The sequence below is a fragment of the Nannospalax galili genome, unplaced genomic scaffold (assembly GCF_000622305.1).
Source record: "Nannospalax galili isolate Female #2095 unplaced genomic scaffold, S.galili_v1.0 scaffold566, whole genome shotgun sequence".
NCBI lineage: Eukaryota > Metazoa > Chordata > Mammalia > Rodentia > Spalacidae > Nannospalax > Nannospalax galili.
Window position 1 is genome coordinate 900,345 of NW_008355811.1, and position 27,122 is coordinate 927,466.

The following is a 27,122-nucleotide window of genomic DNA, read 5'->3' on the forward strand; positions in this document are numbered from 1 at the left end:
CGGGGAAAGTAATTACGTATAAGGTTTTTCAAGGCCCCAAAACCGCTTTTTAACCCCCAAAGGGAAAGGTTCCCCCCGCCCAATAAAAAAAAAAAAAAAAAATCAAGGTGTCAGAATAATGGTATTGTCCACTTCCTTCAGTATTTTATATCTATACATAAAGAGATTTTTCCTCATACCCCAAGATGACACAGAAAACAAAATATGGTTCCACCCTACAATGAAATGTTTAGCCCTAAACATGGAGGAAACTCTGAGGCAGGTCAGTATGGACATACCTTGAGGGCATTCTGAGTGCAGTGTCCAGATACAAAGGCCAAGTTCAGTAACACCTTAAAAATTTATTTATTTATTATTATTTTTATTTTATGTGTATGAGTGTTATACCTGTATGTAGGTAAATGTACCTGTGTCGTGCAATGCCCATGGAGGACAGAAGAGGCTGTCAGATCCCCTGGAACTGGAGTTATGGACAGTTGTTAGCTGCCATGTGGGTGCTGGGGCTGAAGAGTTGGCTCAGCGGTTATGAACACTGGCTGTTCTTGCAGAAGACCAGGGTTCGAACCCAGGGAGGTCAGAGGACGGTGTTGGGTTCCCTGGAACTGCAGTTACAGATGGCTGTCAGTCACCATGTGGGTGCTGGGAATTGAATCCAGGTCCTCTGCAAGAGCAGCCAGTGCTTTTAACCACTGAGCCATCTCTCCAGCCCCCAGTAAGACTCATAAGCAGATGGTAAAGAGGGCATGAAGAGGTCTGTGGGTGGATGGAGTGATAGCAAAACAGGGAATGGTCATGCTTCATGTCTTCAACTATGCACATGAAAGTGTTAAGCTTCATGTTATGAACACTTTACCACAACAAAAGTTAAATTAAAAACCTGTTATTTCCATAGGAATTATTTAAAAAAAGATACAGTCTATACAGGAAGGAAAAGGCATTTTGCTTTTCACTTCATGCTTTTCAAATCTTATGCTTTTTTTTTTATGAAAGATGAAGTAAAAGCAGACAGGGGCTGGAGAAACAGCTCAGGGGTTAAGAACATTCACTACTCTTGCAGAGGACCTGGGTTCAGCTCCCAGCAAATACCTGGCTGCTAACAATGGTCCCTAATTCCAGTTTCAGGGGATGCAATGCCCTCTTCTGGCCTTCACAGGTATTGTACATGTGATACACTTACATACATGCACACAAAACACTCATACACATAAAAATACAAATAAAACTTAAAAAAAGAAAAAATAAAAACACAAGCATCTGACCTCAAGGTCAATGATCAGCACTGTGGCTGTTTTCCATGAGCTTTAGACATAACATTACTGCCAGGCCCTTCTGTCTTATTTCACTTTTTGTCATTTCTTTCTTGAGAAAGGGTTTTATGTAGTGGAGGCAAGCTTTGAGCCAATCTTTCTGCCTCTATTTCTCAAGTGTTGGGATTACAGGCATGTGCCTTCACACTCAAGTTTCTTGCCAGACCTTCAGAATGTGTCCTATGCCTCCCTGTGGGTACCTGCCCATCCTGCAGGGTCGGCTGAGCTGGTCTCAGGTCTAAAGGATCCAGGGGGCACTTCCAACCCTATCTCAAGTGCTTCTGGAGGCTGTAAGATTTCTATCTACATCTATGTGGTTAACTGCATGAAATGTGCCCAGGTCTGTGAACAAAGTGCACATCAGGGTTCTTGGCAAAGTCCAGGGTAGCCTGTTCCCAGAAATTTCTTGAAACTAAAACCATTTTTGAGTTTGACTATCATTTATGAACTGCTAATTTATTACAAGTCTTTTTGTTTTAATGCAATTACAGACACGTCTCACCATCTGCTACTCCTGTTTTATTTCTGTAGAAGATTCATTGGGATAATCTCTGTGTGTGTACTCACATACAGGGAGATCATACCAGAGTTACATTCACGTCTATGGATTACAGCCTAGGCCAAGGCTGGCAGCAAGAACAGTCACCCTGAGTGAAGGTTCAGGCTGGGTTGGCCCTGGGAATATGTGTGGGGAAGCAGCTCTAGTAGCTCTGATGAGGCCTCCAGCAGGCAGATTAAGAATGACTCTTTAAGACAGGTGTGGTGGTACGTGCCTTTAATCCCAGCACTCGGGAGGCAGAGGCAGGTGGATCTCTGTGAGTTTCAAGGCCAGCCTGGTCTACACAGTGAGTTCTAGGACAGCTGGAGCTACACGGAGACCCTGTCTCAAAAAGACCAAAAAAAAATAAAAAGAATGACTCTTTAAAATATAGCTGCATTAGAAAACAGAGGCAAACCTTATAACAACATGTATTTGTTTACACTGGAAAAAAATTTTAAATGCATTTCTCAGCTGGGTGTGGTGGCGCATGCCTTTGAGTCCAGCACTCAGGAGGCAGAGGGAGGTGGATCTGTCAGTTCAAGGCCAGACTAGTCTACATAATGAGCTCCAGGCCAGCTGGGGCTACAGGGAGACCCTGTGTCAAAAAAAGATCAAACAAAACAAAATGCTGTCTTCCTTTCTTTTGTGTGTGTGTGTGTGTGTGTGTGTGTGTGTGTCTGTGTGTGTGTCTGTGTCTGTGTGTGTCTCAGCTCAGAGAACAACTATAGGAGTCAGTTCTCTCCTCCAACCATATGGGTCTTGGAGATCAAACTCAGGTTTATTGGGCTTGGTGGCAAACACCTCTACCCACCACTGAATCTTCTTTTTTGAGGCAAGGTCTCATGTGGCCTAGGTTGGCCTCAAATTTGCCACAGCCAAGGATTACCTGGAACTTTGGAACCTCCTGCCTCTACCACCAAAGTGCTGGGATTATGCGGGTGTGACAATACACTCAGGTTATATGATTTTGGGGATTAAACCCAGAGCCTTGTGCATGCCAGGCAAACACTCTACCAATTGAGCTACATCCCAGCCGTATAGATGTGTCTTTTTAGAACCTGGGTCCTTTGCAAGAGCAACCAGTGCTCTTAACAGCTGAGCCATTGCTCTAGTCCCTGTACAGATGTGTCTTAATGAACCTATATTCACACTTGACAGTGAAACAATAAGGGAGATTCAACCAATCTCCATGCATCCTCACCCAGGCGGGCCTCCTCTGTTTAAGATTTCTCCTTGCTGTCCATATTTTTCCATAGCTATAAGGGTACAGCAGAGCTAGTGTTCTATAACCCTCAATGCATCACTACATCAAAGGCACGGCCCTTGTGGTCACAGTGCCTCACGACTACTCTCATCTACATGCGTTTTGTGCCTCCATTACTCTGAAAGGCTAGGAGATGGCTCATCTGTGGGGCTCTGGAAAATGGGTGACTGTGTCCCAGCAGGGCTGTTGGTTCCTTCTACCACCTCCCTGAAAGCTGCACTCTGGGAAGGGTAGTGCTGAGGTCAGCCTAAGAGAATCAGTAACAATGTGCAGGGTAGACATTGAAAGCAGGTGTGGTCACGAGGAAGTGGGGAGCAGTCTTTAGCCCAACACACACTGCAGACTCTACAACCATTCTCACAGTTCTTCCTGTTTTCTCACCTTGCCGGGGGTGTGTCTGTGTGTGTGTATTTCAGACTGCCTGGACCATTAGGAAAGGTTCAACTCTGAACTCTTAGCACTGCTTTCACAAAATAGATCAGCCAAGTGGGATGTATGGAGAATGAGCTGGAATGATGACCTGGGGCACACAGAAGTACCAATGTAATTAAAGTCAAAAGAGTGAAGGGGCTGTGGTGGCAGAGGCCTGTAATCTCTGAACTTGAGAGGCTAAGGTAAGAAGATTGATGTGAGTTCCAAGTCGGCCCCCTTTATTCTCCAACAATAGCAGAACAGAGCAAAGGGTCTGTCCTACATTTTGAGGGAAAGCCAGGCACAAAATATATTTGGGGACTCCACGGCTGCAAGCTGGTGGGAAACATAGTGATCAGTGTCTGTGGTTGGTACCATAGTTCCTAGGAGATGGTCCTTCACTGTGGGACATACTCACTATAGAAGACATAGGTTAGAGTACTCAGAGACAGCTGAGAACATGTTTGAAAATAGCCTTCAGATGGTTCAGAGGGTTGAAGATGTGGCTCAGTGGTAAAGTGCTTGTCTAGTATGCACAAGACTCTACATTTGATCCTCAGCACTGGAAAAAAAATTAATGCAGATGATTCAGGGAAAACAGAATAAGCCAGTGTGCAAGCCAGAGCATATATGGTTGGTTGAGGGTGCAGTGGGTCATAGGTCTTCTTTCAGTTTTTCTCAAGGTATGACGCTCCTAGAGTTACTCTTACTCTTGTTTTTGTCCTTGCGGTTCTTTTGCTTATATCTCCCAAGTCCTGGAATTACAGGTATCTCCCCCACCATGCCTGAGAAGTTTCATATATATATTATATATATATATATATATAAAATGTTTCTGTGTGCACCTCCAAAAGATGTCAAATCCCCTGAAGCAGAAGCTGGAGTTACAGGTGGTTGTCAGCTGTCCATGGTGGAAAATGAACTCAGGTTCTCTGCAAAAGTAGTACTTAACCATTTCTCCAGTCCCCATCTTTTTGTTGTTTTTTGTTTGAGATAGAGCCTCACTATTCAATTGGCCTGGAACTCTCAGAGAGATCTGCCTACTTCTGCCTCCGAAGTGCTAGGATTAAAGGCATGTGTTACAACATATGGACGAATTTTATTTTTCAAATCAGATTTTAGGAAGAGGAAAAAAATCATTTTTGAAACAGGCTGATCTCAAACTTGTGGCAATCATCCTGCCTCAGCCTCCTAAGTGTGACGTTTACTGCCATGAGCCAATATATCTTTCTGGGAAAGATTGTTTATTTTCTTGAGACAGGGTTTCACTATGTAGCACTGGCTGGCCTCAAATTCTCCATGTAGACTAGGCTGACCTCATAAGAGCTCCCCTAGCCTCTGCTTCCCTAGTGCTGACATTCTTAAATAACCACTTTTATCTGCTCTTAAGAGTCACAACTCCCTAGCTGCTGTGTGGGTCTGTAGCCTAGCAGGGTCAGAACACTGACACAGAGATAACTCTACTCCAAGTCTCAATGTCTTTGCTGCACTATTAGATTCCTTACTTTAAAAACTTATGTTTCTAAAACATTCTTGAACTTGTCAAAGTATTCTTAGATATGCCTGAAGTATATTTTATTTTTATTTCTGAGATGGTCTCCCTGTAGCCCTAGTTGGCCTGGAACTCACCAAGTAAACCAGGCTGGCATCAATCTCATAGCTCAGCCTGCCTCTGCATCTTGAGTGCTGGTATTAAAGGTGTGCACCATTATGCCCAGCCCTGAAGTGTGTGTGTGTGTGTGTAATATTTCAATTATTTAATTTACGTGTCTGAGTGTAATGCCTGTATGCATGTAAGTACACCCATGTTGTATAATGCTCACAGAGGTCAGAAGAGGCTGTCGGATCCCCTAGATTTGGAGTTACAGATGGTTGTTGGCTACCATGTGGATGCTGAGAACCAAACCTGGGTCCTCTGCAAGAACAGTCAGTGCTTTTTTTTTGGTCTTTTTGAGACAGGGTCTCCCTGCAGCCCCAGCTGTCCTGGATTCACTATGGAGACCAGGCTGGCCTCGAACTCCTCCTGAGTGCTTGTATTAAAGGTGTGTTCCACCAGGCCCGGCTAGTCAGTGCTTTAACTGTTAATTCATCTCTTCAGGCTCCTGAAGTATATTTTAAACCCAAAACAAAACTCTTAAGAGAGATCTGCTATCAAGAGTTTAAAAAGAGGGGGCTGGAGACATAGTTCATTGGTTAAAAGCACTGGCTGCTCTTGCAGAGGACCTAGGTTCAGCACTCATATGGTAGCTCACAACTGGGTATAACTCAGTTCCAGGGGATCTGACGTCCTCTTTTGGCCTCCAAGGGCATTACATGGTGTAAGTGTATTTACAAACATGCAGGCAAAACACCTGTACATATATAATAAAAACAAAATTTTTTATTTTATTATCTTTATTTTACGTGTATGAGTGTATTGCTTGCATGTGTCTAAGTGTACCCATATCGTGCAGTGCTCGGGGAAGTCAGAATAGGGCGTTGAATTTCCTGGGACTAGAGTTACTGACGGCTGTTAGAGGCCATGTGGGTGCTGGGAATCAAACCCAGGTCCTCTGAAAGAACAGCCAGTGCTCTTAGCCACTGAGCTCTCTCTCCAATTCCAAATAAACTAATTTTTTTAAAAAAGAAAACTTTGGGCTGGAGAAATGGCTCAGTGGTAAGAGCACTGACTGCTCTTGCAGAAGACCTAGGTTTGATTCCCAGCTCCCACATGGTGGCTAACAACCATCTATAACTCCAGTTTCAGAGGAATCTGATGCCTTCTTCTGACCTCTGTGGGCATTGCACAACACGGGTGCACTTATACACATGTAGGCAATACACTCATACACATAAAATAAAAATAATTAATAAAATATTTTTTAAAAAAGAAAACTTCAGTTGGGCATGCCTTTAATCCCAGCACTCAGGAGGCAGAGGCAGGTGGATCTCCGTTGAGTTCCAGGCCAGTTGGGGCTGCAGAGAGGCCCTGTCACAAAAAGGACCTCCCCCACTACCAAAAAAAGAGCTTAAGAAGAAGAAATTTGGAGTTAGAGGTGCAGCTCAGTACAGTATTTGCTTGCTGTGCACTTGGCCCTAAGCTTCTTCACTGAGTTCAGACTGTCATGATACACTGCCCCTACCAACAGCACCAGCATTTACTGAGGGCTTCTGGTCTTAGGCATTGCTTCAAATCTTCCACATCTGTCAGGATCCTGTTCAAGGCCACCATGAGCCTGTTTGGGCTCTCCATGACCTCTTTTTATTTTGCTGCTGAGGATGAACCTAGGGTCTCCCACACATTATTAGGTGATTGTTCTACCAAAGAGCTATATCCCCAGATCCCCTCTTAACCTTAACACAAGGGTGACTGCATTTTACCTTTTTTTTGGTCTTTTTGAGACAGGGTCTCCCTGTAGCCCCAGCTGTCCTGGAACTCACTATGTAGATCAGGCTGGCCTTGAACTCATAGAGATCCGCCGGCTTGCATTTTACCTTTTAAATTACAATATGATATGGACACAAGCACTGGTACTGGGATCTCTGCCCCTAATGTGAGCTCAGCAACATGGCTGCTGTCACTGAGGCTCTGCTCTAGCCATGTCTGTCTGACCAGATTCTACTATAGGCTCCCCGTTGGGTGGTCATGAACAGAGGTTCATGGCTGAGACCCATGGCTCTGTGTTCTGAGAGGGTAGTCTGTATTTGGTGTACCCAGTGCACATGCATTTATGGGGTAACTGACACTAATTTCTTAGACTCATAGTTATTAGCAAAGCCTGTGACCAAAGCTGGAGGCACAAGCTGGGCTGCTAGCATCTGACTCAGGATTCCATGAAAGGGGAGCTACAGACCCCAAGGGTACCATGGGGACTCCTTCTACATACCTCTACACTGAAAGCACTCTCCTCAAGTTTTCCAACTTCTGCTTCTGGCAGAGGATTCTTTAGGGTTTGTAAAAACAAAGCTGCTTTCCTTTTCCGTTCAGCCTGAAGTTGCTTCTCCTTGGATTCCTTGGAAGCTTGAGCCAGCTTCTCCCGAGCAGCAGCTGCAAGGCGGTCTTCCAGCTTTTGTTTTGCTAAAGAATAACAAAAAAAAAAAGTGGAGTCTACAGAAAGTAACATTTACCTTGTTACCTTAATTTTCACAGCATCAGAAGGGCCATATAATGCTATAATTTCAATACAAACTTCAGAACAGGTAGACTTCTAGGACATTAGATCAAAGTTTGAGAAAATAAGCTCATAATGCCTTTTTCTGGGGGAGAGATGCTTTACTTTCAAAGCCAGCAGGCTGACAGGATTCCATGCTGGTGGAAGCTGGGTAATGGGAACTGCAGTATGGCTTTTGTATGCTTCCAAAACCTGTGAGTTGACGATAGATGCCCTGTGAAAAGTATCTTATTCCAGAGGACCTGACAAACTGCTGCACTCATACACAGGAAGTGCAGATTCGATCTCATGTGTGTGAACATAAGTACACTTAGAGAGAAGAGTTGTGGCCCATGGCATGTTCTTGTCAGGAAGGCATACTGGCTGAAAAGCTTCCTTTAATCAGTGTTACTTGGTCTGTTCCTACACACCCAGAAAAAGTAATCTAAGAAAACCAGTTAGAACAAGTAAGACCACAAATGTATTCATAGGGGCCTCAGTAGTTAAGAGAACTGGCTGTTCTTGCAGAGGACCTGAGTTCACTTCCCAGCACCCACATGGCCCCTAACAACCATCTGTAACTCCAGTTCCAGGGGATTCGATGCTTTCTTCTGGTCTCCACAGGCAGTGCATGCATGTGTTGCACTTACATGAAGGCAAAAAACACTCATACACATCAAACAAACAAACAAACAAACACCAAATGCATTTAGTAACTAACCACCCACTGCAGAATACAACTTATTTTGGAGCAAATGAAGATGTCCTATAATAGTTAGGTAAGCATTCTACCAGTCTCAGTCTCAGTCTCAGTCCCCCATGTGCTGCTGGCCATGCTGTGACCCATGAAGATGAACCAGGGCCAAGAATCAGCTCGGGCACACATCTTCAAGGGCTGATGGTTCTGCTGAGAGACATTCTCACAAAAGGGCCTCTCCCAGTTTGGTGCATTAACCTGAGCTCAGAGTCCAGGCTGGGTGTCTTACCCTGGGGCTGTCGTCCAAGTATAAAGTGCGCCTCCATTAGAGCTGCCCACTTAGCACATTAGGCTGCTCTGAGAACAGATTGTCAAAGGCACTGCATCAAGCTAAGGAGAGCACAGCGCTGCACAGAGCTGTGCATAGAGTTTTCCGAGTGTTCCTGAATGGCTCCAGGCTCTAGTTCGCAGTCTTAGAATTTCTGGCTTAGCATATTAATCTTATATTTCTGTCTTCTTTCTTTTGAGAACTTTAAAAGCTATCGACAAACCTTGCTTTGCTTCCAGTTCCTCCTGGGTAAGCTGGGGCCTCTTCTCCTCCACAACCACACAGGGCGGGGCTGCAGCTGGGCTGGGGTTGGCCACGCTGCTTGAACTTTCCTGGCATTCCCTGCTTTCTTCATCTTCTTCACTATCATCATCCAGCTTAACTCGGTTTTTTTCCAGGGGAAGTAGATCATTTTCTTTGGCCTTGATCGCAAAGCTTATTGGAGCAAATGAAGCTATTGGGAAAAGGTGAGAAGTGCGACACATTTTTAGGCAACCAGACGTAGAGTGCAGACATCGTCACAGGCACCACCACCTACAGAGCAATGGTGGTTGGGAAGGTGGCATTTGCAGTGGAGGCACATCCTATGTGGGGGGTTCTATTGGCAGGATGGATGTTGCAGTGTCAAAAGAGTCCTGTTTAAATGCTCCCAGTAGTGGGCAGGCTGGGATGTGTCCCTGAACCACGCCCAGCACAGGCAGCTCACCACGAGAACTGGAGGCAAGCTGAGACTGCAGCCACAGCAGTGGTGCTATAGCAGAAACATACCAGCTGAGCATGGGAAGGGGTTATCTCCATTTTAAATGGTCAATTTTTGCCATTTTTCTTTTTCTTTCTTTTCTTTCTTTCTTTCTTTTTTTTTTTTTTTAAAAAATAAAAACACTTCATGTGTATTTATTATGTGTGCATTGTGGAGGTCAAAGGGCAACTTGTGGAGTTGGTTCTTTCCTTCCACCATTGAACTCAGGCTGGCAGGCTCGGTGGCAGGTGCCCTTAGCCCCTGAGCCATCTTGCCTGCCCATCATTTATCTTCTTCTCATTTCTTTTGGAGACAGGGTTGAACTATACAACCCTGGCTGGCCTGGGACTCACTACATAGACCAGATTGCCTCATTTTTCTTTGTAAAAACCATTTGTAGAACATGGCGTGTAGCTGTATTTGTATGAGTAGGCATATTATATGATTCCACTATAAAACAGTATCTAAAAATTGTCCAACTACATTAAAAATATTTTTCTTACAAGCCTAAAAAGAAGTCACAGAATTCATTTCTTTGTTCAGATAACACAACAAGCATCATGTCAGATCACACTCTATACCTACCAAGAAAATTTCAAGCTTAATATAACAACAATTTAGGTGGTACAATCCTTGCCCCCAGAACATTTTAAACCCTTATTTTAGAGAAATATAAAAGCCCTAAAAGAGAAAGTCTTCCGCTCTCACCCATTTGGCATCACCAAGTTCCTTGTCACTCACTGTAGTGAGTGGCTCCTGACAGCCACTTGGATACAGTCAGACACTATGGTCTTCATTCATGAGACATCCATGGAAGCCACAATGAAGGAAAATTTCCAGTACACTGTAAACCATCTGGCTTTGAAAGTGAAGTGGATTGTGGGAAACATATGCATGTTATAGCTATGTTGTGACTTATTACAGTGACTTTTCCCTTGGCTCTCTCAGCTTCACAGGGCTGCTGGGTTGACAGTCTCCCCAACTTAGAGCTTGATGTTCCATACCCCCATGTGGTATGAAGTAGACCCAGGTCTGTGACACATACCCCAATTAATGCCCAAGACCCAGGAGGGTGGACTTCCATGCCATACCCGGTAAGCAGCACTGAGAGCTGTGCCTTATGTTGCTGTGGTGTCTGCAGAAACTCCTATGCCTAGAAACACAGCAGCCTGTGCTTCATAAGACTGATCAAATACTAATCAAAGTCCCAATCTTTCATGGTACAACCAGGACTTCTATGCTAATGCTTTGATGATGAAGATTTGCCTCAGCAGAGTCTGTGAGTAAGGGACGAAGATACAGAACTCACAGCCAGGGGCTGACTGCTGAAGCTGGTGCTGAGGACTTGGTCAGGTAAGGGATGTCACTGTACCACGTGCTATTTTTGTATGTTTGGAAAGTTCCATGAGAAAACTAAGTTTAACAAAACAAATTCTTTATTGCCTATAGTAATATAGTCTCTTTAATAAGCAGAGGGTCAAGGAACATTTTAAAAAGAGAAAATATCATATAAAATATTAATGGAGGCCGGGCGTGGTGTGCGAGACCCTGTCTCAAAAAGACCAAAAAAAAAAAAAAAAAAGTTAATAAGAAAGTCTTTAGTCTATCTGATGCAAGTTTTAAACAAAAAAAAATTAATGGAGGGCGGGCGGGGTGGGGGAACACCTGTCTCAAAAAAAAAAAAAAAAAAAAAAAAAAAAAAGTTAATGGAATTGCTTAAGGGGCTAGACTAACATACAAAATGATTTATAAACACCCATACCATCTCTTCAAAAAGGGACCAGATCATAAGCAGATCATTACAATCAAGGTCACAGTCAGCACCTACACACACTAGACACAGAGCCTAAGCACTGCTACTCCTTGCATATGCAAGGAGATCTAATCAAAGCTGCTCAACCTGCGTGTCTACATCATGCCTTGCCTCATTCAATGCTGGTGATGAGACTCTCAGGTACCCCACTACACAGATGAAAACCAGGGGGCAAAGGGTAGGAAGCTTCTCAAGGTATGCTGGCTCAGAAAAAGGCCCCCAGGAATTAGGAATTGATTTTCTCTAGAGTGTTCCAATTATACAATCTGTACCTCACAGTCTGTGTCACAAATGACCTCCGGCTACTTTCCAAGGCAGCCCAAACCCTGTGTGGTCCAGCCATTCCTGTCCTTCTGCACTGTGCTCAAGCCAGGACGACCACCCTTTGCCTGCTGCTTGCAGCATCTTTTCCCTCTGGCACATCGAACCTTTAAGGATGGGTTCAGTGGTACCTCCTCAGGCCCTGCCCAGCCTCTCTCCTGCACCCTACTCACGCAGTTGTGAGTGTTTGGTTTGCTTGCCCTCAGCCTGAGAAGGACAGGGTAGGGTGTGGCCTGATGTGGCAACACTATTCCATGTTAACAATGTGGCTATCTTCCAGTCAATACTGCTTAAAAAAAAATGCAAACAGTATTTCTTAGGACATTCTGCCATATCTCACCATCACTCATGCTCTCTTTCCATTCATTTGTTTTTTTTTTTTTTTTTTTGAGACGGTCTCACTATGTAGCCCTGGCTGGCCTGGAACTCACTATGTAGACCAGGCTGGCCTTGAACTCACAATCTGTCTGCTTCTGCCTCCTGAGTACAATTTGAGAGGGAAAACGAGCATCTTATATTAAAAAAATATATATCGTGACATACTAGGCCACCTATTTTTCTTAACTATCTTTTCAAGCTTGTAGTCCATTTTTCTACTCAAGTGATTGACTTTCCTTCCTGACTTACGAGAGGATCTCTTCCTATAATAAGGACATCAACCTTTTAGCTTCCATTCTATTAGTAATTACCATCATTTTGACATTTGTCTCCTCTCTTCTCCCCCTCTCCCCTCCACGGTCTCCTGTGGGCTCAAGAGGTTGGCCTTGAATTCCTGATCTTCTTGCTGTTCTCACCTTCCAGCATGTGCCACCCACACTGACTATATTTACATGCTGAACTTCTGGAATTACTGTTGTCAGATATGTAAATCTTATTAATTTTTCAAAATGGAGGGATGAGACCCTGTCTCAAAACCAAAACCAAGGTGGAAAGGGTTGGTGAAATAACTCAGTAGGTAGGGCTGCTTGCTGTTGGGCCTGACCTGAGTTTGATCCCTGGAACCCATATAGTGGAGGAAGAGTCAAAAGCAGAGCCTGTCTGTCCAGTTTCAGTTATTAGACTACTGAAGTTTCAGAAGCACTGGTGCTGTCTCAGCACCCACTGAAATAAGACCTCAGCAGTCTGCTTACAGATGTGATGAACTGTAGTAGGAGACAGAGGGGCACACCAGGTTCTGGAACAAGGCTACTTGCTCTTTCCTGTTACTGCTTTAGTACACAGCCGGATTCTATTTAATATTTTAGCATCTATACCTCTAAGTGGTGAGGTCTATAGCTTGCCGAGCTGAGAGCTTCCTTATTCTCTAGCCTTTCATAATGTTCTGTAGAAGTTTTACTGATAGAGACATTCTACTTCTCCAGGGTGAATTAAGCTGGTCTTTAATTTGACTTGGCCTCCTGCCTGGTTCTAGAAGCAGTTCACCAACTGCCATACTATAGATCCATGTCAGTTTCTCTTCTCTTGAAATAGTTTTAGCAATTTGTTTCCTTTGAAAATGATATTTTTCAGAGATTTTGAGTTCATTTCAATTTAAGTTTATATGTATGTTATCCTTGTGTATGTTAATAAAGATATATAACTTTTGGGGCTGGAGAGATGGCTCAGCAGTTAAGAACACTGGTTGTTCTTACAGAAGACCTGGGTTCAAATCCCAGCACCCATGTGGCAGCTAACAACTGTCTGTAACTCCAGTTCCAGGGGATCCGATGGCCCCTTCTGTCCTCCGCTGGGCACTGTATGACATGGGTGCACTTACTTACATGCAGGTAATACACTCATATACATAAAATAAAAATAATAAAATAATATTATAAAAAAGATATATAACTTTTATCTTGTTCATACTGTTCATTATCTGTATTCTTTTATTTTCTGTAGAACATGGAATATGTATTTTAATGGTCTTTAAAAAATTACTTTCTCATTAATTTCTCCTTTATTTTTGATTTCCCCTTTTCTACTTTCCTTATACGCATTTTATAGCTTTTTCCTACATTTTTGATTTTTTTGAGATAAGTTCTCACTATGTAGCCCAGGAAGCCTGCATTTGTAATCCTCCTGTCTCAGCTTCTAGAGTGCTGGAATTATAGGCCTGTATCATCAGCTTTCCTCTAGGTTCTGTTCTTTTTTGCTCAGCCCCTTGTTGCTAGGGACTAACCCAGGGCCTTATATATGGTTAGTGCACACTGAGTTGTCTCCCAGCTCACTTTCTAGGTTCTTGAGTTCAATGTTCGTTTTAATTTTTTTTAACCAACATAAACAGGTAAGGCCTTTTTTCCTGGAATAGTATTTATATATTTACAGCTTCCGCCCCCTCCATGTTGTGGATGGAATCCAGGGCCTCACACATGCCAGGCAACTGCTCTACTGCTGAGCTGTGTCCTAGCCCATAACGGCTTTTTGATGTTCCCACTGTCCTTACTTCTGTGGACTCTTGGCTTATTAGTCTTTTTGCCCCAGTCCTTTTATCTGATACTTCAGATCTGCCTTAACTGTTGGCATTCAGTGGTAGAGAGAAGTGAGGCACTAACCTGTTTTCTCTCCCCTTTGGAGGGTGGTTTGCCTGTCCTGTTAGACCAAATCTTCCAGTCAGGGATAGAGCAAGGAGACCAAATGTGAGTGAGTACAGCACTGCCTGGCAGAGGCGCTCAAGGGAGCCACTTCAACAAAGAAAATGAATTTCACTGTACGAACTTCCATACCTGCCCTTTTCTCTGAGAACTTCTCAGGTTGTCTTCTAGTCAAGCTGACCCCCAGTACGTTCATTATGCTTACCCTGGCAGTATTTCTGAGCAAGCTTCTGGAAATGTCAGATTATCAGCTGCCTAAGTTTTATAATATTCTCAACTTGACTGAATGTAAAGATTTAAGAACCTGTCCCTTTACTTAGGAGTCTGCCTCAGAGATACCATGGGCTGTTATCTTCTGAGCCTCTACATCTTGGTAGGGTCATGTTTTTGTGTTCTGAACCTCACACAGGGGCAGTCCTGGGCTCTTCCACGTCTCATTGCTGGGAGGAACGTTGTCAAACACTATGCATTTTTGTTCTCACTTCTCAGGCTAACCTATGTGTACGGCTTCCCCTGCTAGGGGGAATATTGACAGGTAGGCAGGTACAGCTGCCCCATGGAGTATTCCCTAGCTTGTCCCTGCTTCCTGTCTCCTTTTTGTTGACAATGAATTTTTCTGGCTGAGATCACTGTCTTAAGGTGTCTTTCCTCCTCCTATGAAATAAGTTTTAGGTATGCTGCTTGTCCTTCTAACATGGAATAGCCTCTCAAAACAGTTTCTGGAGTAGAAGCTGTTGCTTTCTTTGCCCAGTCTGTGCCTTTGCTTATTTCAGGGAGAGCTGAAGGCAGCCAGTCTGGTGACTTTCTAAAAGTTCCTTCCTAGAGACAGCTGGATTATTCTGAACCATTTCTATCAGAGAGGCCTCTACTATGGGCAGGCATTCCTGCCACCAGCAGTTGCCATTTTTTTCTCCCCAGGAGCTGCAGACTTATGTGCTTCTACTTCTACCACTCCTGCATTTCCCTTCCAGTCATTGTGCCACCAAAGCCCAAACCTTCTTTCTGAATCTCAAAAAGCCACTGTTTGGATAAAGCCATCTCCCAGAGACCCCAGATGTCAGGGGAAACAAAGCACCAGAAGTTGGCCAGCACCTCTCCAGACTGTGTACAGGCCATATCCACCTGAGCCATGCTCAGACCAGCTAACATCTTATGGCAGTGACACAGCCAGCACATACCACAGCAGGGACCCCATTCATCTTGAACACCCTGCCCAATACCCTTTTCTACACATCTTTCTCCCAACAGGTGGAAGTAATTGCTTCTTCATGTTCTTTTTCACAGGGCCCTGCTACCCAGCCTCTGGGCAGGTTTTCCTCCTTCTGTCATCTACTGTGCCAGTCACTTACATATGCCTGTCCTGTTAGACTAAATCTTCCAGTCAGGGACAGAGCAAGGAGACCAAATATGAGTGAGTACAGCATTGCCTGGCAGAGGTGCTCAAGGGAGCCACTTCGACAAAGAAAATGAACTTCACTGTATAGTAGTTTACACAGAAGCTGGGGGTGGAGCTCAGTGTAGACTACTTGCCCAGTATGTGTGAGCCCTGGGTAAAATCCCCACTACCACAAACAAACAATCAAACAGTTTCAGAAGTCTAGGGGAGGACAAAACATCAGAAAATTTATAAACATGTTCCAATGGCTCAGAACAGGCTGTCAAGTTAACAGATCGCTAGGGATCCCGACACCAAGACAGAGAAGGGCAAAGTGAGCATATTTGATACTAGCAGCTGGAGGAGCCAATCTCATAGTACCCCATGGCTAAGGTACTTAGTCCCAACCCTTAGGAAGGAAGCCCATAAGGCCTAGGCTTCACCTGGATAGCGCACCTTTCACCAGCTTTCCGTCCACGGTGCTCTTGCTAGATCCTGCCTCCTTCTTCCCGCTTGAACTGCCTCTTCCCCCAGCCTCTGCCACATCCTCAGGTGTGCCATCCTCCCCAGTTTCACTTGACTTATTAGCAGTAGTTTCCATAGGAGCCTCTTCCGGTGTTGACGCCACCTGGAGAGACAGACACCACTGTACACTCTTACATGAGACTCACATTGGGTTTGCCAAAAACATTCCATGGCATATGCCTATAATTCCAGCACTCAGAAGTGGAAGATCAGGAGTTCAAGGTCATCCTTAGCCACATAGTGAGTTTGAGGCTAGCCTGTGCTACTTGAGGTAGTCTCAAAAAGTACAACAAAACAAAGAAAACACCCCATCCCACAACCTACCAGACAGCATCACTTCCACATTTCAAATTTGGACTATTTTCTTGGGTGGTGGTGGTGGTGGTGGGTGGTGTGTGTGTGTGTGTGTGTGTGTGTTACTGGAGAGTGAACCTAGGGCCTCATGTATGCTAGGCAAGTACTCTGCCACTGAGCTAAATCTACTTACACATCCTGATACAACAGACTGGAAGACTACAAGGAGATTCCTCCCTGAAGAGCACTGTACCTTCCAAGGTGCTGATCTGTTTACACATTAGTCTTCAGTACCTTTTCTTTGAAGCCTGGCTGTTGAGAATATCTTTAGAATACAGTCACCAACTGTCTACAGATGAGCAAGCTATGGAAAGTTATTTCTATCAAGATAAACTCAAAAGGAATATCTGGGTGTCCAAGCCAGACAGGATGAGAGAGATGGGATGAAATACTTCCTGCGGTACAAGAAAGCCATGCAGGGGACTGCACAAGGAGGGCAGGGCACAGCCCTACCCTCGTGGGATCTGAGCAGCTCTAGCAAGTACAAACAAAGCACGTTACAGTACGCAGTCTTCCTTTAAAGTAGTCAAAAGTAAGGTAGGCATGGTGGGCACACCTGTAATTCTAGCACTTAGGAGGTGAGGAAGGAGGATCAGGAGCTGAAGACTAATCTCAAGCCCCCACCCCCACCCCAATATAGTCAAAAGCAGTAGTTAACCAAAACACCTGTTGATTTTTGTTTGTTTGGAACATGCTAGACAAATGGTCACCAAGCACAAGTGAGTGGTCATTTCAGCAGATCTAAGACAAGCTTCATCTCTGAGAGGGTCAAGTTTGATTCAGTGTAGACTTGAGAAACCCTTTCATACACCTGAGAATAACGAGGAAGCTACTTTTGCACCTGTAACCTGAGCCTGATCTATGCCCTCCCCATCTTTATGCCCGTACCTGTATGCCACTGCTTCCTTCTTTCTGCAGGAAGAACTGTTTCTTAAACTCGTAGTAGGCATTGTACTGGTGCCAGGGCTGAAGGAACTCAAATCTGTGAACAGAGAACCCACTGAACTCAGCACAACTTACATGTAGGCTGCAGTGGCTTCACATGTGGCCTGCACTGTCCTGGATACCTCATAGAGACTAATCATCTCAACAACCCTGTAGAGCCCATCTGGCTTCAGCCCCAACCTAATTATGCATGACAGAGACTGGGATAGAGGGCTAATCTGCCCATCGAGAGCTACATCACACAGTGAAAACACAAGCCTTGCTTATGTGCACTGCTGGTGGCAGGGGACAGTTTGATTCAGAAAGGGAAGGGTTTTCTTTAAGAAGCACGAATTCCAGTCTTTTGAGCATTTACATTCTATTCCATGGTAAACAAAACAAAACAAAAAATACCTTCCCAACTCTAATTTAACAAGAGAGCAAAAATGTATCTATTTAAGGACACTTGGGGGGCGGGGAACCTAATGATGTTGCTAGATTTAAATGCTCTGCCACTGAACCATGCCCCAGCCCAATGCTTAAACCTCTTCTCCTCACCTCTGATCGTTCTTGGCTCGAACACTGGTCTCAAATTTAAGGCCATTCCTAGCGACGTATTCTGCCAGTTTATCGATCACAGGCTGGATGTCGGGGGGCGGGGGGATGATGGCCACGGGAGCAAGCGCACTGTGGAGAAGAGCTGGTAAGCAACCCTGCACTGAGCAAGGCTCAAACTTGGCACTGGCTTCTGGAGGGTCCTTCCAGGCTCAGTCACATAAACAGGAAGTCACCAACAACGCAGGAAGAAGGCTCTTGGTATAAAGACAATACAGCCAGTGCTAGTGCACTCAGAGAAGAGTCCAGGGCACCACAGTGAAAATGTGCGAAAGCTAGGTAGGTGTGGGATAGACTTGCAACCCCAGCATTTGAAAGTCTGGGCCATATAGTGACCCTGCCTCAAAAAACAAAACAAGATAAACAACATACACACACCAAACACAAAAAATAAGAAAAGTGATAATGCAGGGTGGTAAGGTGTGTTGCAGGTGTATGATCCCATCATTCAGGAGCTGGGCTACACAGTGAGTTCCTGCCTTTAAAAAAAAAAAAAAAATGCTGGGCATGGTGGCACATGCCTTTGATCCCAACACTGTGAGTTCGAGGCCAGCCTGGTCTACATAGTGAGTTCCAGGCCAGCTAGAGCTACAGGGAGACCCTGTCTCAAAAAAAACAAAAACAAAAAACAAAACAAAGATAGGACATATGCCTGGTGGTGCACACCTTTAATTCCAGCACTCAGGAGGCAGAGGCAGGCAGATCTCCATGAGACAGAGGCCAGTCTGGTCTCCACAGTGAGTCCAGGCCAGTTTTGAGACCCTATCTCAAAAAGGAAAAAAAGAAAAAAAAGTGACAATGAGGGATTTACTAAAGAATGAGACCCAAAATCATAGAAATAGGCCCATTCTTCCTTCAACTATGAGCTAATTCTTGTCTTGTTTTTAAAAACTATTTTATTTATTTTATGTATGAGTGTTTTGCCTGCATGCATGTAAGTGCACTTGTGTCATGCAATGCCTGTGGAAGACAGAAGAGCGTGTCAGATCCCCTAAAACTGGAATTATAGACAGCTGTCAGCCACCATGTGGGTGCTGGGATTTGAACCCAGGTTTTCTGCAAGAACAGCCAGTGCTTTTAACTGCTAAGCTATCTCTCCAGCCCATTTTGTTTTGTTTTTTAAATCTCAGAGATCTACCTTGTCTCTGCCTCCTGAGTGCTGGGATTAAAGGTGTGCACCACTATGCCTGGCCTACATGTTGATTTTTCTTCACATTAAAAACAGAGTTGTGAAGCATGACTAAACATCCCTCACTTTGTGTTTCTCAGAGATGCATCTGGTGTTGTCATCCCCCAGTTCCTCCCACATGCTAGGCAAGTGTTCTACCACTGAGCTACATCCCTAGCCCACATGGCTGACTTTCTCAGCATTATCAGAAAACGAGGCTTTAGTCAAAATGTTCGAGTCTATGTTAGAAGTGAGACACATGCACAGAGTGCCTTTCATAGACATATCAAACACTCCTGTCTGTCACTCTGGCTTTTCCACCAGATCCTAATTACATGAATGGTGAGATCTCAAAGTGTGCCTCAAGAACACCCTCACCAACTATATGAAACCCTGTGAACTTTGCCAACACCTTCAGCCTCATCTCACTAGGATTCTGCCTAATAGTGGCAGGCTGAAGTGTTGACACATGGTACATAAGAGCAGCCCTAGAATTAAGGAGCAGGTACAGGATATTGTCTAAGAGCCACATTTACACATGGCTAGACTTCACTGCTAAAAACTTTTTTGGTACTGAAATGGAGCCTTGCTCTGTAGCCCAGGTTGGCCTTGATTATGTAGCTAAGGATGACCTTGAACTCCTGATCCTCCTGCCTTTACCTCCCCAGTGCTGGGATTATAGGCATGGAACACCATACCTACCTGGTCTCAAACTTTTAATCCTCCTGACTCAGCCTTCCAAGAGTCAAAAATACAGGGCATGTGGCATTACACCTGATTTTTTTTTTTTGGTCTTTTTGAGACAGGGTCTCCCTGTAGCCCCAGCTGTCCTGGAACTCACTATACAGACCAGGCTGGCCTTGAACTCACAGAGATCCGCCTGCCTCTGCCTCCCAAGTGCTGGGACTACAGGCGTGCGCCACCATACCTGGCTACTACACCTGATTTTAAGAACACAAATGTACCACAGCAACTGTCATGCTGAGCAAGTGACACACATACCTTGTGGTGGTGGTTGTGGAGGTAACCCCACTGCTTGTTTCAGTGGTGGTGGTTGGTGGTGGGGGTGTGGTCCCAGAAGGTGGTAGTGCAGTGGTGGTCACTCCAGGTGAGCTGGACACGGTCACTCCGGCTGGAAGGGTGCTGTAGTAAGTGGTTACATCGATCCCAGGTGGGGGTGGTGCCAGGCAATAGGTGCCATCTGGCAACATGTAGTAGCTGTAGTACATGGCTGCCACGGTTGCTATAAGACATGTGTTTTAATTTTTTTTAATTAAAAATATTTATTATTATTACTATTTGGTCTTTTTGAGACAGGGTCTCCCTGTAGCCCTAGCTGGCCTGGAACTTACTATGTAGATCAGGCTGGCCTTGAACTCACAAGAGATCCACCTGCCTCTGCCTCCTGAGTGCTGGGATTAAAGGCATGTACCACCATGCCTGGCAAGACATGTGTTTTATAAGTGACCAATGACAGGAGTCACAGTTCAAATTTGCTCATGTTTTGGGTACCCGTTTATGGTTTATGGTACCCATTTGGGGAAGGCTGTGGAACTTTTAGGAGGTACAGCCTGACTAGCTAGAAGTAGGTTACCAGGAGAAGGCTATTGATTAGTTATAGCCTGGCTTCTAGTTCTGGCTGGTTCTCTGCTTTCTGGTCCATCACAATGTGAACAGCTACTGTATCATGTTCTCACCTTCCCAGCCACAATGAACTGATACCCTCTGAAACTGAGGCAAATTAAGTCCCTACCACTTTATGTTGTTTCTGTCAGATATTTGATTACAATAATGTGAAAATCACTTACACAACAAGCTACTGAATACTCAGTAAGAAAGCCCTAGATAGAGACAGCACCGGCACAAGTGAGAGCCAGACGGGCACTGGGCGACTCTGTGCCTCGCTGAGGAAAACAACTAAACAGGGCAAAAGAGAGCCTAAGAAGCCGAGAGGCAAAATGCCATCATATGCATCATTTGTGCAAACTTGCCGGGAGGAGCACAAGAAGAAGCACCTGATACTTCCGTCAACTTCTCAGAGTTTTCCAAGAAGTGCTCACAGAGGTGGAGCACTAAAGAAAAAGGAAAGTTTGAAGACATCATAAAGGCTCGTTATGAGAGAGAAATGAAAACCTCTATCGCTCCTAAAGGGGAAACAAAAAAGAAGTTCAAAGATCCCAATGCACCCAAGAGGTCTCCTTTAGCTTTCTTCTTGTTCTGTTCTGAGTATCGCCCCGAAATCAAAGGAGAGCATCCGGGCTTATCTATTGGTGATGCTGCAAAGAAACCGGGAGAGATGGGACACAACACCACTGCAGATGACAAGCAGCCTTATGAGAAGGCCGCCAGCCGAAGGAGAAATATGAAAAGGATACTGCTGCCTACAGAGCTAAAGGAAAACCTGATGCTGCAAAAAAGGGGGCTGTCAAGGCTGAAAAGAGCAAGAAAAAGAAGGAAGAGGAGGAAGATGAAGATGAAGAAGATGATGATGAATAAGTTTGTTCTAGCGCAGTTTTTTTCTTGTCTATAAAGCATTTAACCCCCGTATACAACTCACTCCTTTTAAAGAAAAGAACTGAAAAAAAAAAAAAAAAAAAGGAAAGAAAAATTTTGAAATGTGCCAGGCATAGTAGTACATGCCTTTGATCCCAGCACTTGGGAGGCAGAGGCAGGCGGATCTCTGTGAGTTCAAGGCCAGCCTGGTCTACATAGTGAGTTCCAGGACAGGTGGGGCTACAGGGAGACCCTGTCTCAAAAAGATAAAAAAAAAAAAAAAAATTGAAATGTAAGGCTGTGTAAGATTTGTTTTTAAACTGTACAGCATCTTTTTTTGTATAGTTAACACACTACCAAATGTGTCTTTAGATGTCCCTGTCCTGGTGGTATTTTCAGTAGCTACTAACCTTGTCTAGTATGGGGGTTGTAAATTGGCATGGAAATTTAAAGCAGGTTCTTGGTGCACAGCACAAATTAGTTATATATGGGGGGGTAGTTTTTTTCATCTTCAGTTGTCTCTGATACAGCTTATATGAAAATAATTGTTCTGTTAACTGAATGATTTGTAATTGCAAAAAAAAATGCAGCTGTTTTGTTGACATTCTGAACGCTTCTAAGTAAATACAATTTTTTTAATTGAAAAAAAAGAAAGAAAAAGAAAGCCCCCAAAAAGAGCAGTGTCACCTGTTTCCAGTCACACCTGTCCTGTGTCTTTCTAATCTGTGGTCACAGTGTAGACTGAGGCAACACCTAGACACATCAATGGTGGAGAGTGGACAGGCAGGAAGAGGCTATCAATGCAAGCAAACAGGAGCATTCCCTAAATAAGCTCATCTTTCCAAGCGCAGAATGGACAGCCCTCTATAAATGAAAAGTAGAAATTCCCTCACCGTAGGAGCCAACTGGTGGACTTCTTCCTACATGGCTGGTCCATGTAACCTGTACTCACATGGCACAGAAAACTCCCTTGCTTTCTCCTGCTTGGACACTAACGTTGCACCTACTGTTCACTCTGAAAACTGCCGTCCAGAACCCCAGCATGAAGTACTGCATTTAGCTCAGAAGTCCAACATCTCTGCGGTTGCTTCTGGCTTTACACACACACACACACACAAACACACACACACACACACACACACACACACACACACACTTTTTAATTCTTTTTAATTGAATTTTTGCAAATTGCTTCTGGTTTTATACACACACACAACCTTTTTTTATTGAAATTTTGCAAATTTCATACAAAATATCTTAACCATATTCAGGACTCCTCCCTTACCTATACCCCTTTTATAGCCTACTCCACCCTCGATTTTATCTATTTTATATATTCTTAAATATGTTAAGGCCCATTGAGCCAAGTTTGTGTCCCCAAATGTCTTTCAGTGTGCATCCATCCATGAGAGCCTGGTTAACCTGTCTAGCGTCATTTAAAGAAAACTTTTCCCTCTTCTAGTCTTATTATCAACAATGATGAGTATCAATCAGCTTTCCACATACTTTCAGCACAAAGGTAAATGCTTGTAAGATAGTTCACAGTGCTAACAATGAACAGCTCCAAACGTTTACCTACCCTCTTTTTGGAAAATGTTCAAAACCAGCACTCAGCATACAAGGTTCAGTGAGAATTATTGCTTCTAATCCTCTTGCAGATAATCAGGGATGCTGGCTACACAGGGAATTATTTTCCTCTTCATCAGGGGAAAGGAATGAAAGAATCTTATTCTGATTTTCACTTAGTTTATCTAAACACAATGGCATAGCAAAACACATAGGAAGAGCTTTACACTAACTATGGTTTCAGGCAATGTGTACCTTAAACTGAGGCACACACCAGTGTATTAACATCCCAGAGGGGAGTAGCTGAACTTTCCAGCTAGGCTGGGAAGGTGTGTAACTCTCATGTGCTACTGGCTCAGTTGCAGTGGTCAACAACTTACTTTTTATCAGGCATGCCACATATACAAAGTCCCTAATGTCCCTCAGCTCAGTGTTACATACCAGCCTCTGGTACACAAAACAGCAGTAATATTAGCATGTGGCCTGGGTGGCCCTTCCACCTCAGCTCACAGGAACACCTACCACATCTCTGTAGATCACAGGGTTGGTGAAGAGGGCTTATGGTAGGCAAAGATCTTGTTTCTGGTGCCTCTGTTACAGCACCAAGCTCACAGTATTTGTTCACCAAAATGATATAATGGTTCAAGCACAGGCTTTGAGATCAAGATTAGGGGTGCAAATGTCATCCTGTGCTTCTGGAATCCACATTCCTACCTATTCATCCCTGGGGGCAATCAAGTCTCTAAGATTCTTCTTCACCCTAGAAGGAACCACGGTTTGCTACATCTCTGGGAGGGTTGGATTGGCTAACAACTGTCTGTAACTCCAGTTCCAGGGGAATTCAATGTCCTCTTCTGACCTCCTTGGCACTGAACGACATACACATGGCAGGCAATATACGCATACACATAAAAATAATAAATGTATATATGTATTTTTAACTTTATAAAAAATTTATTTATTATTTTTATTTTATGGTATGCATGTATTACCTACATGTAGGTAAGTGCACCCGTGTCGTGCAATACCTGCAGAGGTCAGAAGAGGCTGTCGGATCCTCTGGGACTGTAGTTACGGACAGTTGTTAGCTGCCATGTGGGTGCTGGGATTCGAACCCGGGTCTTCTGTAAGAACAACCAGTGTTCTTAACCACTGAGCCATCTCTCCAGCCCCTCAAAATAAATATTTTTAAAAAGAAGACATCTGAAGTTCTAAAAACAAGTTTGTAATTAAGCTTCAGCTAATTACATGCAGTTCCAACCTAATGCATTCTTTATGTGACAGGAGAGAAGAACACTTTCAAGGTGAGGTGAGTATCACTCCTTTGGAAAACTAATATGCAGACACATGTCAGTTTGGGCTCCTTGAGCCTCCTGCCTGCCAACCTAACTCAGTGCTAGCAAGATGGCTAAGCCAGTAACTTGGAAACCAGTCCTTACAAATGTCTGACAATACTGGATAGATTATTAATCACAATTTAAAATACATATTAGAACTCCAAAATTAAACTTGCTGGTGAAAAGATCTCAGGGTACACACAAAACTCTGGCCTAGGAGTGGGAGTGGCAAAGATAACTGAAGCTAGACCCAAGGAGAGGCAGTGTCTGCTACTACCTGCCTCCCTCTGACCTTTTACCCATTCCATATGATGCTGGAACCTCAAAAAGACTTCAAAGGTAGCAGCGTGTTGACATAAAACACCATGTACCCTGGCATTACACATAGCCATGAGACCAATGCTATAGCTGTACATAACAATTTTCCATACAGTGTCAGGGCTGGCAAGGTGTTAGGGAGAAGGCTGGATCTACCCTTTCCCCTGAGAGACACTGAGGTGAAAGGATAGGCCCTAACAGTATCCCAAGAGCCAGGCTTTTCAATGATTCTGAGCCTGTTAGCCCTTGGACTTGTGAGTCTTGCCACCTAAAAGCACATATGCCACTCAGTCTGCTGTCTTTGGGACATGTGTCTCTGTTTGTTCGGAGGCTCCTATTAGATTTATTTCTACTGGCTCCTCTTTTTAGAAGCCCCTCTACAGTCCAGGCAGAGATGGGGGCCTATGTACACACACCTTGTGGTAATACCTGCAATGCTATGACTGGACACTGTTACCATCACAAGAGCTCCGTATCACAAACGTGGTGACAAGGTCTCAGCAATTCTTGATGCATAGCAAGTGCACTAAGGGAATTCAATGAGTAGCTCTCAGGCAAACTCTCAAATACCCCAGTGCTGAAATACTGTATAGTGACCAAAGCCCACACCAGTGCCGTCCTACCTCAGGGACTCCTTGGCTGCACACCCTGTAGCAGCAGAGTCTACAGGGCAAGCATTCTTTAACCTAGCCACCAGCTAGCTGACTCTAGGACACAGTTTCCTATGCAGCAATTTCTATCAGCAGCATATTATACCAAGGTAAAAATGAAAGTGTCACCTACAACTGGAGATCTGGGCAGTGGAATCATGCTCTGGTGACATATCAGCTGCAGAGTGGTGCTGCCCTGGTGACATACCAGCTGCAAAGTAGTGCCCAGTTCTAGGGAGACGCCTGTGTTCTTGAATTTAGGCTGTCACCTTAGACTGTACCTTGTGGGGCTTCTGCTATCCTTAGGACTTTATATTCAACTTTTCAAGGGCACTTTTTATTTCCCCACCTTGAAATGGGATTTTGCTTTATTTTCAGGATTGCCTCCAAGTCTTGGGATGAAATGAGTCTCCTGCTTCAGTTTACTGAGAAGCTGGGATTACAAACATACCTGCCTGACCAAGATTAGGTTCTTTTTGTTGTTTTTGAGACAGGGTTTCTCTGTAGCCCCAGCTGGCTGGGAACTCACTATGTAGACCAGGCTAGCTTTGAACTCACAGAGATCCACCTGCCTTTGCCTCCCGTGTCCTGGGATTAAAGGCGTGCACCACCACATCCAGACTCAAGACTAGGTTTAAAGTGAGTGAAATATGATATGGCATTATGCTAATAAATATACATAATGAGAACTTCAAAAGTTCTATCAGGAGTCCATGCTTTCTGAAGTATAGCAGCATGGAAAAACAAGCTGGTGGCATGTGTGGCTCAGAAGCAGGTCTCTAGCTGTGCTTGTGCTCAGACATGCACAATGACCTAAGGCAAGGCAGGGGGAGTCTGCCTAGTCATCCTTTTTTTTTTTTTTTTTGAGATAGGGTCTCCCTGTAGCCCCAGCTGGCCTGGATCTTACAAAGATGTGCCTGCCTCTGCCTCTCCACTGCTGTTTTAAAGGTGTGTGCTGTCATACATGGCCCCACAGTCAATTTTTTTTTCTTTTTTGAGACAGGGTCTCCCTGTAGCTCCTGCTGGCTTAAAACTCATTATGTAGACCAGGCTGCCCTTGAACTCAACAGAGATATGTCTGCCTCTGCCTTCTGAGTGAGTGTTAGGATTTAAGGCATGTGTCATCATACCTAGCAAAGATGTGTACCATCACATCTGGCCCCATAGTCAACTTTTTAATCTTTTCTTGAACTTGGTATATTGTGGAGGATGATCTCAAACTCTTGCTCTTCCTGTCTCTACCTTCCATGTGCTGGAATTACAGGTGTGGACCACCATGCCCAGTGGTACTAGAGATCAAAGCTAGAGCTTTGTACTTGCTAGACAGGCATTCTACCAACTGAACTACATCCCTAGTCCTCTGGCTAATCATTTTCCAGAGCCCTTCAATTCCACTGACTTCTTGTAGACAGTATGAGCAGGGTTGTACAATGAAGATTAGCACAGCATTCCTGAGTTCCATAGAGGAAAACACCAAAGCCTTCCTAAGACACACCTATGGCATTAAAGAAGAGACATTAAAAGAAGCATCAGCCAGGTGTGGTGGTGCACGCCTTTAATCCCAGCATTTGGGAGACAGAGGCAGGTGGCTCTCTGTGAGTTCAAGGCCAGCCTGGTCTACATAGTGAGTTCCAGGACAGCTGGGGCTACAGGGATACCCTGTCTCAAAAAGACCA

At 44.3% G+C, this 27,122-nt stretch overlaps 1 protein-coding gene and 1 pseudogene across 8 annotated transcripts in view; one reads left to right on the plus strand and one right to left on the minus strand.

Annotated features, from left to right (window-relative positions):
* The window catches only part of Sfswap (splicing factor SWAP), a 90,163-nt gene that overhangs the window by 26,033 nt on the left and 37,008 nt on the right, over nucleotides 1–27,122 (minus strand). For 7 of the 8 annotated variants that reach the window (XM_008853765.3, XM_008853763.2, XM_008853762.3 and 4 more), the window contains exons 8-13: nucleotides 20,085–20,325; nucleotides 17,858–17,986; nucleotides 17,264–17,357; nucleotides 15,953–16,124; nucleotides 8,902–9,132; nucleotides 7,390–7,580 (exon numbers count right to left, since the gene is read on the minus strand). In XM_008853765.3, the coding sequence (XP_008851987.1) occupies nucleotides 7,390–7,580; nucleotides 8,902–9,132; nucleotides 15,953–16,124; nucleotides 17,264–17,357; nucleotides 17,858–17,986; nucleotides 20,085–20,325 (1,058 nt within the window). The remainder of the gene's footprint in view (nucleotides 1–7,389; nucleotides 7,581–8,901; nucleotides 9,133–15,952; nucleotides 16,125–17,263; nucleotides 17,358–17,857; nucleotides 17,987–20,084; nucleotides 20,326–27,122) is intronic. The other variant, XM_029556483.1, reaches the window with a different exon arrangement.
* On the plus strand, nucleotides 20,509–21,602 carry LOC108491791 (annotated as a pseudogene).